Genomic DNA, 12,104 nt, shown 5'->3' on the forward strand with positions numbered 1-12,104 from the left:
AGGGACAGGTGGAGGCTGGGATGCAGACGAGGTGTGCTGTGGTCTGAGTCCTGGATGAGGCACCCTGTGGGTCTTGGTACTAGGCTGGGGACAAAGTGCTGTCCACCCATCCCTTGGCTGTCTCAGGAGCCCCCACTGTGGTGGGAGTCCCACTGCCCCTCTTGGCAGCACCGAGCTGGCGGCAGGAGAGGCTGGGGGATAGGGTGGCCATGTGCCAGGGTTGAGGTTGGGCCTCACCGGGAGGCCAGGGGCAAAGCCAGGCGGGGCTCTCCTGGGGTCGAGGGTCAGGGTGGCAGAACGTGCAGCCACCTCCAAGCGGGCTCCTTGGTTGGGTTTGGGGCCTGGGGCCTGCGGGGCAGCACTGACCCACTTTCCGTTTGCGGATGACCAAGTTGGGGTCACTGAGCACCTGCTCCTCATCGTCGGGGTTCAGGACCTTGCACTGCCGCAGGTAGGGCGTGATGCGCGAGGGGTCGATGACCGACGTGAGCATCACCCGGAAGCCCTCCAGGACGCTCCAGCACTCATCATCGTTCTCGTAGTCCGACATGGCCTCGCAGGCAGGCTGGGGGGTGTGGGGCAGCCGCTGAGAGTGACGCCGGCTCCTGCCCCCACCCAGGCCCGGCTCCCGCTCCTTCTCAGACGCTGGGCCAGGGCTCTCGTCAGGGCTGTCGAGGGGGTCAGCCCAGGGGCATCCAGGAGAGGTGCCCAGCTCCATGTCCCATCCCCACGCTGGACCCCCCCAGGGAGGCGGCAGAGACACAGTGACCCGCTCCCCACCAGACCAGCCGAGGGCCCCTCCACAGCCTTTCCCAGCCCCTGCTCCTGCCCCTTGGCCATCCGTGTCACCCAGATGTGCAGCGGGGGAGACACAGATGGGGTCTGAGAGAGGAACTGCCTCCACAGCATGACTCGCCTCTGGCCTCTGCCTCCTGGACACTCCCACCATGCCCTGGAGCCTACTAGGGCAGCCACCTCCATGGGTGGAGGAGTTGTGGGCACCTGCCTGGCACTACGGCCAGCCCAAGCTGGGTGAGAGCAGGTTGGCCAATGACCCTCCCACTAGGGCAGCAGCTGGGGGAGCCGGTTCTGGCGGAACTTCCTCATTCCCCTGACCGACGCCTGCTCACATCCCGGGCTGTGCCCTCCCTCCTCCATGGCCGGCTGTTGATGATGCAAGAGTGGCCACCCAGCCCTGCCGCAGCTGCCAGGGTCGCTGCACTGGCCGGGAAGAGCTGCCCACAGGAGCGTGTCTCTGTCACTCCCCGCCGGCCCCGCAACGCTGGGAGGGGCTGTCAGTGTTGCCCTTGGCTGGCCAGGAGTGCTGCTGTGCTGTTTTCTCCAGGGTCTTAGGTGCTGGGCACCCATGAATCTCTGGACTCTCCTCCTGTCCCCGATGAGGACCGACCCCCATCCCACTGGCTGAAACAAGAGAACTACCCATGTTGGGACCAGCCACTGCTGTCCCTTTCTGCCAGCGCGGTGGAAGCCTCAGCCGCTGAAAGCCACTCCCTCTGGGACTGGGGCAAGGCTGGGAACAGCCACATGGTCCTGCCTCCCACGCAGGTCCCCGGTCCTCAGCCTCCAGCCCCACTGGGAAATGCTGCTTTCCTGCCTAAAGGAGCTGGGTCACTACTTCTGGAGACACTTGGTCTTTTGAAGTGTTTGGTCTTGGTCTTTTGAAGAATTTCTCAACTTCCCACTGTACTTTGTCACCCCATTCAGGACAGTTTTGACAGACAAGGGGCTGAATAGAAACACCGGCCACACAGCGGACGGTCCTGGGAACACTGGGCCCCTTTCCTGCCTCCCCAGCCTGAAATGCGGGGTCCCACCTGCCACCGTAATGCCACTGAAATGAACATGTCTCCGCCCAGTGGCCATGAAAGGGATGGGGCAGCGCCGCGGAGGCTGCCTGGCTGCCTGTGGGAAGCCTCATGCTGCTCTGCGGGGATCAGCGCCAGGATCCTGAACGAAGCCGGCGCCGACCTTCTTGGTCACTTTTCAGAAAAGTACCAGACCCACCCACCTGAGGGTCTTCCAGGAGCCACCTGCACGGCAGACGCACCAGGAGCCTGGGACGCGGAGCCTCGGGGAGATGCTGCCTGGGGCTGCAGGGAGGGAGGAGCGTGCCGGACGCCTGTGCACTTCCTGATGGCTTAACTCCACAGTCCCGCCAGTCCTCCCACAGGGGGACAGTCCCTGGTGGCCTGCCTTCTGATTCGCGCAGCCCAGGAGGCCCCGAGAGGCAGACGGAAGTGGAAGTCCTCTGCCCTCCACAGGAAAACTGCTCTCAGCCCTCCCAGCCTGGCCGGGGGCCGGGGGTCCTGAGAATGCCCCAGAGGCCCAGCCCCGGCACCTGGCAAGTAGAAGAGACAGCAGAGACCCCCAGGAGGCTGGATGAGGCCAGACCGCACCCAGCCGCTTTGACCTGGTCATAGGTTTCCGGAGGCTTCTTCAGGAGGGCATGCTCTGCCCTGTGCGGACACCCTTGCCCTTGCCGGCATCTCAGGACAGCGGGGCAGGGCATGTGCAGGGGGGCGCACAGCCACACAGCATGGCCAGCACACGCCTTGGTCACGAAAGGGCTGCAGCCCACCTTATGGAGCCCAGGGGGCCACTGCAGCCTGCCAGGGGCCACAGCACCGGCCACCACCCAGCTGCACACAGGGAAGAAGATCCCTTTCAGAAGTGTCGCTCGATATCATTATCCTCGTCACGAGGCATCCCTGCTCTTCTCCAGGATGCACGTGAGGACTGAGGCCACTCCCAGGGTCCCCCAGACCAGCTTCAGAAGCACCGGTGACGGCAGGGCACAGCTCGCCCCCCCATCCACGGACAAGGGGCAGCAGAGTCTGCCCTGAACTGTGCGCTTCAGCGTGTGGGCTGCTGGAGCCTCATCCCTGCAGGCTTGGAAGCCCCCAGGCCCCGCCTCACCCGGTAAAGCTGGTTGAACCGAGTTGCCACCCAACAGCTTCGAGAAGGGGGCTGCCAGGCTGGAAGGCCAGGAAGCTGGTGCGGAGCTTGCCTAACCGTTCCCAGCCTCCGGCCCTCAGGCCTGACATCACGCATTGAGGAGTGGAGTTAGGGGTCCTCTGGGGCTCTCGGGAATGCCACACTCCAGGCTGGGCCCCTCACCAGCGGCATGAGCGAGTGTGCAGGCAGGAACGCCATCCTGGGCCCTGCTGGGGAGTGGGCCCGAGCTGGCGCCAGGCCCTCAGGACCCAGTGTTTCCCCAGCTTGTAAAACGAGGGACCCCAGTGATTTCCCTGTGGTGTCCGTCCTTAGGAATTAACACACATACCATGTTCTCTAACCATATCGGAAGCTAAAAATCAGTAACAGGTATCTGGAAAATCCCTAAATATTTGGAAATTAAATAATATACCACTAAATAACCCACAGGTCAGAGTGGCCACCAGGAGACTAGGCACCAGTTACTAGAGAACCAGGCACAGCACACATGCTCAGGAGCACGGCCGGCCATGGGACCGTCCTGTCTGCCGGGTGCCGAGGGCTGAGACCCCACGGTGCTTCCAGTGAGGGAGTGAAGCCCAGAGAGCAAAGGGCCTGGGGGCGCTGCTGCCACAGAGACGAAGGAAAGGGAGTGAGGGGACAGACGGAGAAGATGGGGGCTGGTCTTATGCCAAGAAAGGCCCACGCAAAAGGACAGTGAAAGTTGTGGGGGCTGCCATCGTGTCTGGGTAGCCAGGTCACCTGTTCCAGGGAACCCCCTGGGTCAGCTGGGGCGGTGCGAGGGCTGGCAGCCATCTGGGGAGGGTGCCGGCTCAGCATGAAGAACAAAGCCACAGGTGCTTTCCATGAAATGGGCGAAAGCCTGCTTCTCTGCTGGGAGGGCAGCCAGGATACAGGAGGCCTCGAGAACCCCAGTGCTGGGCCCCCAGCACCCTGCCTGTCCCCGAACTGCCTGCACTAGGGTGGCTCAGCCACCAGGCAGTGGCCTGACCCCAGTCGGGTGGGGGATCCCTGTACACTGCCCAGTATCTCAGGACAATAAAACCACAACAGCCTGTGTCCGGCTCCACAATTAAAAACAGAACTTTACTCCTCCAAGTGTTCAGGTGTGCACTTGGGGAACAGCTGTGCCCTGTGCCACACGGTCAGTTGGCAGGCCTGCCTCTGTTCACTGCGGACCTGGTCGGTGGGTGGCCAGCAGATACCTGGCCTCTGGCTGCCTCTCTGGTAGGCTGGGTATGGGCTGTTTCTCGTCAGCAGGGCCACGGGCTTCTGAGGCGTGCTTGTCCTGGAACACAGAACACCCAGATGGTGGGGTGCCCTTGATCCCAGCCAGACCCCAAGCAGCGCTAGGACAGACAGATAGGAACCAAGGCCACCCCAGCGCCAGTCACTCCTGGTCTGCTTGGTGAACCTGACCCACATGTGCCAAGGGCCAGGCCACCTGCTGTCTGGGCACCAGGGCCCCAGCAGTGAAAAGTCAGCCCGGTGGGCTGTGGTTGGTGATGGTGGGGAGACGACGGAGCAATGCACGGGAACCGGGCACCGCCAGAGCACAGCGGCCAGGGAGGAGCCCAGACCCCAACAAAGGTAGGGAATGAACCTGTGGTCAGGGGCGCAGTGGTGCCAAGGCCCGAGGCACGGGTGGCCAGCAGGAAGGATGTGGGTTAAATGCTTCTCCCCCTGGAGGGCCTCCATGACCCAGGACCTGCCCACCTAACCCAGCACAGCTGCTGTGGGCGCTGAAGGCCAAGCAGAGGCAAGACCCCCTGTCTGGACCACTCTGTCCCCTGGGCCGTAGGGCAGCGGCCTCCCCACTCAGGACTCACCTGCTGCTCACACCAGCCGCCTCCGCTTCCGGGTGTGCCTGGCATGCCGGGTTCTGAGCACATCAAGGTCGTCAACATCAAGGTCATTAAAAGCATCCAGGCAGGAGGCGGCAGAGCATCTACCAGAGTCTGGGGGTCCCTGAAACAAAATCCAGGCAATGGGGACCAGAGTGACCCCCATCCCCCGCGCCATGATGGGTGAGGAAGGGACAGGGAGTGAGAAGGGGTCCTGTGGGCGAGTGTACCACTTGGGACCGGGCACCCTCAGCTTGGGCAGGAGCTGCTCCAGGCACTCCTGGGGCCACACATGACGGTCCTCTCCCTCAGGGGCTCGGACCCCGTCTAGCCATCCCTGTGGCAGGCCTCCTGCTCCCCCATGGGGCGGCCATCACAGCCCGGCAGGGCAGGAGGCTGTACACGGATGTGGCACGGGGGGCTCTTCCCCTGGCTGGCCGGGGTCCTCCGCCCGCTCTCAGGCATTGCTTCCTCCCTCACTTCAGCCTAGTGACTTGTGAAGCACAACCCTGGGGAGAGATGGAAGGCCTGCCACATTCCCTACGACAGGCCCACAGGTTCAAGCTGAGGCTGCCTGCTTCTGGTGGTTTCTCAGGGAGGCCAGCCGCCGGCTGCTGCAAGTGGGCACCCTGGCACCAGGTGAGAAGGCCTCTCTGGGGGCCCCATCCACGTGCTTTCTCCTTCAGGGTTCCGAGCATGGTTTTGCCTACACAGCTTGGAAAACTCTTCCCAAGGATACTGAGAGAGGTGACAGCTGAGAGGGACCATTGGGACCCCAGAAATCCAGGGACAAACACAGCCACTACCCTCCACTGTGCCCGTGGCCCACCCTGCTCAGAGCTGGGTCAGCGTCCGTCCCAGAGTTTCTCACTGACAAGGCCACCTGGCTGGGCAGCACCAGGACAGCCAGGGGCTCCTGCACGAGAATGAGGCCTCTCTTCTCTTTTCCACACTGCCCCAGAGGGAGGCCACTTCTGCAGAATCTACACGCAAGTGGGCAGGCCAAGAGCCAGCTTCCTCCTCCTGAGACACCCAGCAGCCAGCCTTCCTGCCCACAACTTCTACCGGCCCCCACCCCACCGCTGTAGGCAGGCAAGGGTGCCCCAGGGACCGCCGCCTGCGTGGGGACGTGGGGCCGGGCGCGCCCCTTACCTGAATGTGGCGTGTGGCCGCCGTGCAGCCCGGCTGCCCGTCCCTGTCTGCGAGTTCCAGCTCGCTCAGGAGGTCCTCATCCTCACTCTCGGAGCCTGCCATCGAGGCTGCTGAGAGGGTGGTGCGGACACCATGGGGGGCCAGGGTGGCCAGGAGCGCAGGGAGGGTGAAGGCTGCCAGGAACCGTGCCCGCAGCAGGAGGTAGGCTGGGTTGTCCTGGAGCTGCCCCCGCACCAGCCCCAGTGAGGCTTGTAGCGCTCCAGCTGGCCGCTCAGCCTCGCCCCCCGCCACCAGGGAGGCGGCCTTGTGCTCCAGGGCCTTCTTGTGGAGCAGGAGGCTGGACAGTGCTCGAAGGCTGCACAGGGCCGGGGGCTGGTAGGGCAGTCTGCTTCCCAGAAGACGTACCCGCACCCCACGCTGGCCCCCCAGCCACTGCTGTGTGGCCGCCTCACCCTCCTGGGACAGCAGGCCCAGGTCCAGGGCCCCCTTCTCAGGCGCAGGCGCAGGCTGGGGCAGGGGTGGCTTCTCCAGGTCCAGGGCCCCCTTCTCAGGCGCAGGCTGGGGCAGGGGTGGCTTCTCCAGGTCCAGAGTTCCCTTGGGCTCTTGTGTTCCTGAGGGGGACCCCAGCGTCCCCCCTGGCTCACTTGCTGGAATGACACCACCAAGGGGTGGCAGCCTCCTGGGCAACAGGGGTTCTGCTTCAGGGGGGTCAGCCTGGGAGGACGTCCTGGGTGCAGGTATCTCCCTGGCCACCTGGGCCTCTCCAGGGACAACAGCCACACTGGCATCCATTTCTGCAGAACTTCGGGAGGCGGCGTGTGTGGGAGGGGCTGGGGGGACTGTCCCGCAGGCAGGCTCTGGTCCTGAGTTCACATTGGCTGGGGGCTGCCAAGAGCTACTCAACGCTGGGGCCCCGGGGCCCTGGGCCGCCTGAGCTTCCGTCAGGGGAGGCAGCAGAGTGGCCACCAGCCCTGTGGGGCCAGGCATCCCTGCTGGACTGGAAAGGCCCACCACAGCTGGCACAGGAACAGGGAGAAGCCCCTGGGCTGTGAGCACCCAGGTGACAGGCAGGGGGACACTGGCCGCCACACGTGGCCCTCCTACATGCGTCAGGCTGAGGGGCTGGATAGGCAGTGGGGTGGGGCTGGGGGCTGCAGGGAGAAAGGGTGATGCCTCAGGCAGGCTCTGCTTCCGGGATGCAGTGGGGGCCTGCGACTGTCCGAGACCGCTCCCAGGGCAGCTCCCAGAGACCTGGCTGGGGCCCAGGCCAGGGGCTCCGGAAGCAGCAGGGGCTGTGCCCTCGGGCCCTGTGAAGGCAGCAGCGAGGGGCAGCGCTTGCATGGTGGAGAGTCTCTTGTCCTTGGCTGAAGGCCCAGCCTCCTGCCAGGAGCCTGAAGTGCCAGGCTTGGCTTCTGCGGGGGTCCCAGGCCCCGAGAGTGGAACATTTGAGACAGTGGGACCCAGGGCTGGGCGGCCGTGTGGGGTGTGTGGTAGAGGGGGCTGGAGGATCACAGGCGAGGAGACCAGCAGGTGGGACGAGAGCACCACCGGGCCCCGGGCGGCCTCCCTGGCACGGGCCTCCTGAAGCCGCTTCTCCTGAAGCCGCTTCTCCTGAAGCAGCTCTGACACAGTCTTGGGCTTGGGCCGGGGGCCAGTCGGAGCCAGTGGGGACGCCTGGGGTAGGGTGCCCTCCACCTGGCTGGATGCCAGTCTTCGGCTCCCTTTGTGGCTGGCACTCTTTGAGGCTTCTTGAGCTGGCACATTTGGGAAGAGGTGGCCTGTGGGGAGGAAAGACCCACACTAGATGAGCCCCAGGCATCTGACCCAGGGACAGCCCCTCGCTGCCATCCCCTCATCAGGAGGGATCCCATGAGGAGTCTAGGGTCTTGAGCCAAGAAGGGGTCAAGTGGCATGTCCTGGGTCTCCTGAGTCACAGTAGCTACTCCAGACCCCAATGCTCCGGTCAAAACCAGGACAGTGGGCACTCTGGGAAGCCCAGCCAATTATGCTGGCTGAGACCAGCTGGGAGCCCAGGCCTTGCCCGATGCTGCCGGCGTTGGGCACGGGCGGACCCTTGCTCGAGACGACCCCTGCCTCTGGGCCCCATGCTGAGGAAGCCTCAGGGCTGCAAGGGGGCCCCAAGGAGCTCCAAGCTGGCCCAGCCAGACTCTCATCCCTGTGGTGGGACTCGAGGGATCTCTGTCACCAGGGGCCACAGGCTGTGCTGCTTGGGGGCTGCAGGTGAAAGCCAGGGCCAGGAGAGACCTCTTCCCCACCAGGGCAGAGAAGCAGAGGGTTACCTGGGGTGCTCTGAGCACTTGAGGGCGCCTGGAAAAGGAGAGGAGCGTCAGCAGCTCAGATGTCCTTCGCGGGCCTGGACCACCTCTCCTAGCATTTGGGCTGTCCCCTGCCACTCCCTGAAATGGGGACGAGGCCCCAAGGGCTGCTGCTGGCCTCCCACACGCCTCTGCAGGAACTCCAGGGCCACAGGAGCAGCCAAGCGTGTGGCACAGCAGGCAAAGGCCTGGCCTCGTGCACCCCCTCAGTGCAGCTCCTCCCAAGGGCGCCTTTGAGAGCTCTTCCAGGGGGTTGGGGACAGGGTGGGGTCCACAAGGAGAGGCAGGGGGCTGGGAGCTGGAGGCCCAGGGGTACCCCACTGCTGTCCCTGCTCCTCCAGTGAGTGACACTGCTTTGTCACCGCACCCCCAGGTGACGGGGCTCGGGGCGAGGCCTCGCTGAACTTGTGTGAGTTTGGTTTCTGGAGCAGAAAGGCAAGAACCAGGCACCCCCAGCAGACCGCCCATGTTCATGACCACCCGGCAGGGCTATGGGGGAACACAGGCACGTGGGCCCGCGTCAGCCCCAACCTGCACCTGCCTGACCTCCCCCGGCCTCTCAGGGCTGCGTCCCCTCAGGTGGGAAGTACAGATGCCTCCCCAAGGGGTTACGGCGGAGCGGGTGGGGCGGGCAGGGGTCACCCTCACTTCTCACCACGAGCGTCTGCTACCTGCAGAAGATGCACTGGTGGGTCCCGAGCACTAGCCTGGGGCAGCCTGGGCGGCAGGGCCTTCCTCTCTCGGACGACCTCCAAGCAGCCGGCAGTATCGATCTGGAACAGCTGAGAGACACGGGAGGCGGCCTCACCGCAGCTGCTTTCCGTAGCAGCTCAGAAGCTCCAGAGGCCTAGGCAGAGCCCGGGGCAGCCCTGAGGCTGTGCCAGCCTCCCATCTGATGCAGACGCGGGGGAGGCAGTGAGGCTGTGGACATCCAGAAGGGCCTCCCATGAGCCCCAGGCCTGCTCTCCTTCCCTGGCATCTTCCACTCATACTGGGGCCCCGGACACCCCCTTCCCCAGACACCGTTTAGTCGGGGACAGTGCACGCTGTAGCTGGCACCCCTTCCACGTTCACTTGCTAACAGTGTAAGGCATGGAAAGTGCATTTTCAAGGCTAGAAAACTTTAGATAACTAGACTTTAAGGAATGAATCTACTGCAGATTTCAAAACTTCACCAAGAACTTTTTACAAGGCCAAGGAAAACGAAGCTCTGCCCAGGTAGCTTACCTGGGTAAACAGGGTGAACACAGGGGTGCTGGCCAGGCGGGCCTGCTGCAGCTGCTCCCTGAGGCCATCCGCTGCGGGCACAGGGGGAGAAGTGGAAAGCAGCCCCAGCGCCCACGGGCACAGGGGGACAGGTAGACAGCAGCTCCAGCTCCCACGGGCCTTTCGAGGAGGCTCTGGGAGCCCTCAAGACTGGGAGCCAGGCCAGCGTGGGAGGGAAGCCTTGGAACCAGCACCCCACAGCCACGGCTGGACAAGGGTGGGCCCTCTGAGCCCTGTCACCACACAAAACAGTGTTAGTCCAGCTGCCACGTGCTTGGCCCAGGAAGAGTGGTGGGGCAGGGAGGGAGGGCTGGCTGACTGGGTGTTCTGAAAACCTTCAGGGATGGGAAGCTGACCAGAGGTGGGGCCCACCCCAAAAAGACTCCCCTGCTGAGGCCACTTCCCCAAGTGACCACCGTCTGCTAGGCTGGATGTACTCGCCACCCTCACCCCGGCCCCCAGAAGGCTCCCAGAGGAGCCCCAGGCCATACCTTGAGTCTGCACTGCGGCGGGTCTCTGGGGCACCTGTGTGCAGGGCAGGACAACGTCCCCCACCCAAGGGGTCACAGCCAGCAGCAGCCTGCGGTTCAGGAGCCTCCGGTGCAGAGCGTGTCTCCAGCGCCGCTGCCCACTCTGGGTGGCTCTGTGCCGTAGCCACTGCACATGGGAGCGGGCCACGCTGTCACCGGAGCTGACCCCTGGGGACGAGGTGGGCAGGGGTGGTTGTCTCAGCTGCTCTTTCTGTAAAGAGAAGGCGGCACCTGGGGCCCCTGGCCAGGCTCAGCCCCTGGAGTGGACCCTGCCCGGTGGCCAGTGCTGCCCTCCACCCCCGTCAGGGCATGATTGGTGGGGAGAGGAATCACTCAGACCAGGGCGGGGTGCGTGGTGGCGTGGGTGCAGGTATCTGCGGCAGGCCTCACCTGTGTGCGGCTCCGAGCAGCCGTGTTGGCCCTGAGCACCCTCAGCACGGTCTCCACAGGCACTGTCAGCCTCCCTCCCTGATGAGAAACTGGCCTGAGGTGGGGCACGTGGGGTTTGTAGGGCACACGGGGGCCTCCCCCTCACCGCCCACATGCAACTGCCTCTTCACGTAGGCTCCAAAGCGTGCCTGTGCACAGCTGCTCTGCCTCACAGGAACGTCCACCATGGGAAGTGTGGGGTCCCCAGGCAGGGCCTCCCCGCAAGGCCTGGCTCCTGGGACACTAACAGGGTCCCACGCCCCCCAGTCAGTTCCTCAGCCTGACAGCAGCAGCCCTTCCAGGTGACGCCCTGGCTGTGCGGCAGTGAGTGCCATGCACTTGGCTCTGCCAGTAGCTTCAGTGTCCACTGTCCCCGCCAATAACTCCCAGGACAGACGAGCCTGTTCAACTCTGACTGCTCCCACAGGCACGGCCAGAGATGGGCCTGCACCTAGGGCCTGACATGGTGAAGACCAACCAAGACGGGCAGAGGCACCACGAGCCAGGCTGGTCCTAAGTGGGTGGACAGGCCCTTCCCAGGGAGGGCCTCCAGGTGCACAGGCTCACGGCGAGGGAGGAGGGGCTCCTCCCGCTGCCGCCTCCGCCCCCCAACCCTGACTTGGGGGTGAAACATTTCAGAGATGCCTCCAGGTCCAAGTGCCCATTCAGCCATATCCCTGAAACAATCAACGAACCGGGAAAAATGGAGGCTTCCCCAACAGTCCCCACCACGCGCAGCTCTCCAGAGCTCAGCCAGAAGCAGCGCGTTCTGATGCGCACGAACCCTGGGGACCCTGCTGCTGCACCATCCCTGAGCGTCAGCCCTGGTGAGCAGTGACGAAAGTGCATTCCCATGGCGCACCGGGGCTGGGGCCTACCTCGAGGGCCTGCTTCTCTGCGCCCACCGGGTGAGTGTCTGCCGAGTGGGAGGCCTGGGCAGCTCTCGGGACAGGGCTGTGGGCCGTAGCAGGGGCCTGCACTGCACTCGTCTCCTCTCCAGGAGCCGCGGCTGTGGCGGAAGCTTCCTTGCTGCCACCTTGGCTGGCACTGGATCCCTTGGGAGGGCTGAGGGAGGCAACGTGGCCTCCCAGCCAGGCCCCTGCCCCTCCTCTCCATGGCTGGCTGGTGCTCTGCCTGGCAGGAACCCACAGATCCATGTCCGGGACCACATACTGTGGGGACAGCAGCGCTCTGTCACCCTCCCCAGCCTGTGCCTGCTCTGGCTCTGGCTCCTCCTCCTCACTGCTGCTGCTGCTGCCCCTTCCGCTGCCGCCACTGCCACTGCTGCTGCTGCTGCTGCTGCTGGAGCTCCACCGGATGCTGTGACGGGCCCTCCGCCGCCGCCTCCGGAGACCCTGCTTCTTCTGAGGGGAGGAAAGGGCTACTTAGAGGCCTTGGCGACCCCAGATCACCCATGACGGCAGCAAGCAGGCCAGCCCTTTGGGGAGAGGCCCAAGTGGGGCACCTCTGGGGTCAAGGGCAGCCACTGCTGAGGCAAGGTCTCCCTCTGCCCTTGGCCACCCAGAAGAAATGCCAAGGCCAGAAACCGAACGCCCCCCTTCCCTCCACCT

General features: G+C 64.5%; 2 protein-coding genes across 2 annotated transcripts in view; both read right to left on the reverse strand.

Moving 5' to 3' along the window:
- CARD9 (caspase recruitment domain family, member 9) overlaps positions 1-2,167 on the reverse strand; it is a 17,917-nt gene extending 15,750 nt beyond the window's left edge. The window contains exons 1-2 of the mRNA XM_011985163.1: positions 2,030-2,167; positions 363-565 (exon numbers count right to left, since the gene is read on the reverse strand). Coding sequence (XP_011840553.1) covers positions 363-550 — 188 coding nt within the window. The 5' untranslated portion in view covers positions 551-565; positions 2,030-2,167. The remainder of the gene's footprint in view (positions 1-362; positions 566-2,029) is intronic.
- Positions 2,168-4,033: 1,866 nt separating this feature from the next.
- SNAPC4 (small nuclear RNA activating complex, polypeptide 4, 190kDa) overlaps positions 4,034-12,104 on the reverse strand; it is a 26,959-nt gene continuing 18,888 nt past the window's right edge. Inside the window, exons 16-24 of the mRNA XM_011985075.1 lie at positions 11,412-11,897; positions 10,495-10,572; positions 10,066-10,315; positions 9,536-9,606; positions 8,980-9,090; positions 8,273-8,300; positions 5,973-7,750; positions 4,806-4,944; positions 4,034-4,264 (exon numbers count right to left, since the gene is read on the reverse strand). Coding sequence (XP_011840465.1) covers positions 4,813-4,944; positions 5,973-7,750; positions 8,273-8,300; positions 8,980-9,090; positions 9,536-9,606; positions 10,066-10,315; positions 10,495-10,572; positions 11,412-11,897 — 2,934 coding nt within the window. The 3' untranslated portion in view covers positions 4,034-4,264; positions 4,806-4,812. The remainder of the gene's footprint in view (positions 4,265-4,805; positions 4,945-5,972; positions 7,751-8,272; positions 8,301-8,979; positions 9,091-9,535; positions 9,607-10,065; positions 10,316-10,494; positions 10,573-11,411; positions 11,898-12,104) is intronic.

This window comes from Mandrillus leucophaeus, unplaced genomic scaffold, assembly GCF_000951045.1.
Source record: "Mandrillus leucophaeus isolate KB7577 unplaced genomic scaffold, Mleu.le_1.0 Scaffold28, whole genome shotgun sequence".
Lineage (NCBI taxonomy): Eukaryota > Metazoa > Chordata > Mammalia > Primates > Cercopithecidae > Mandrillus > Mandrillus leucophaeus.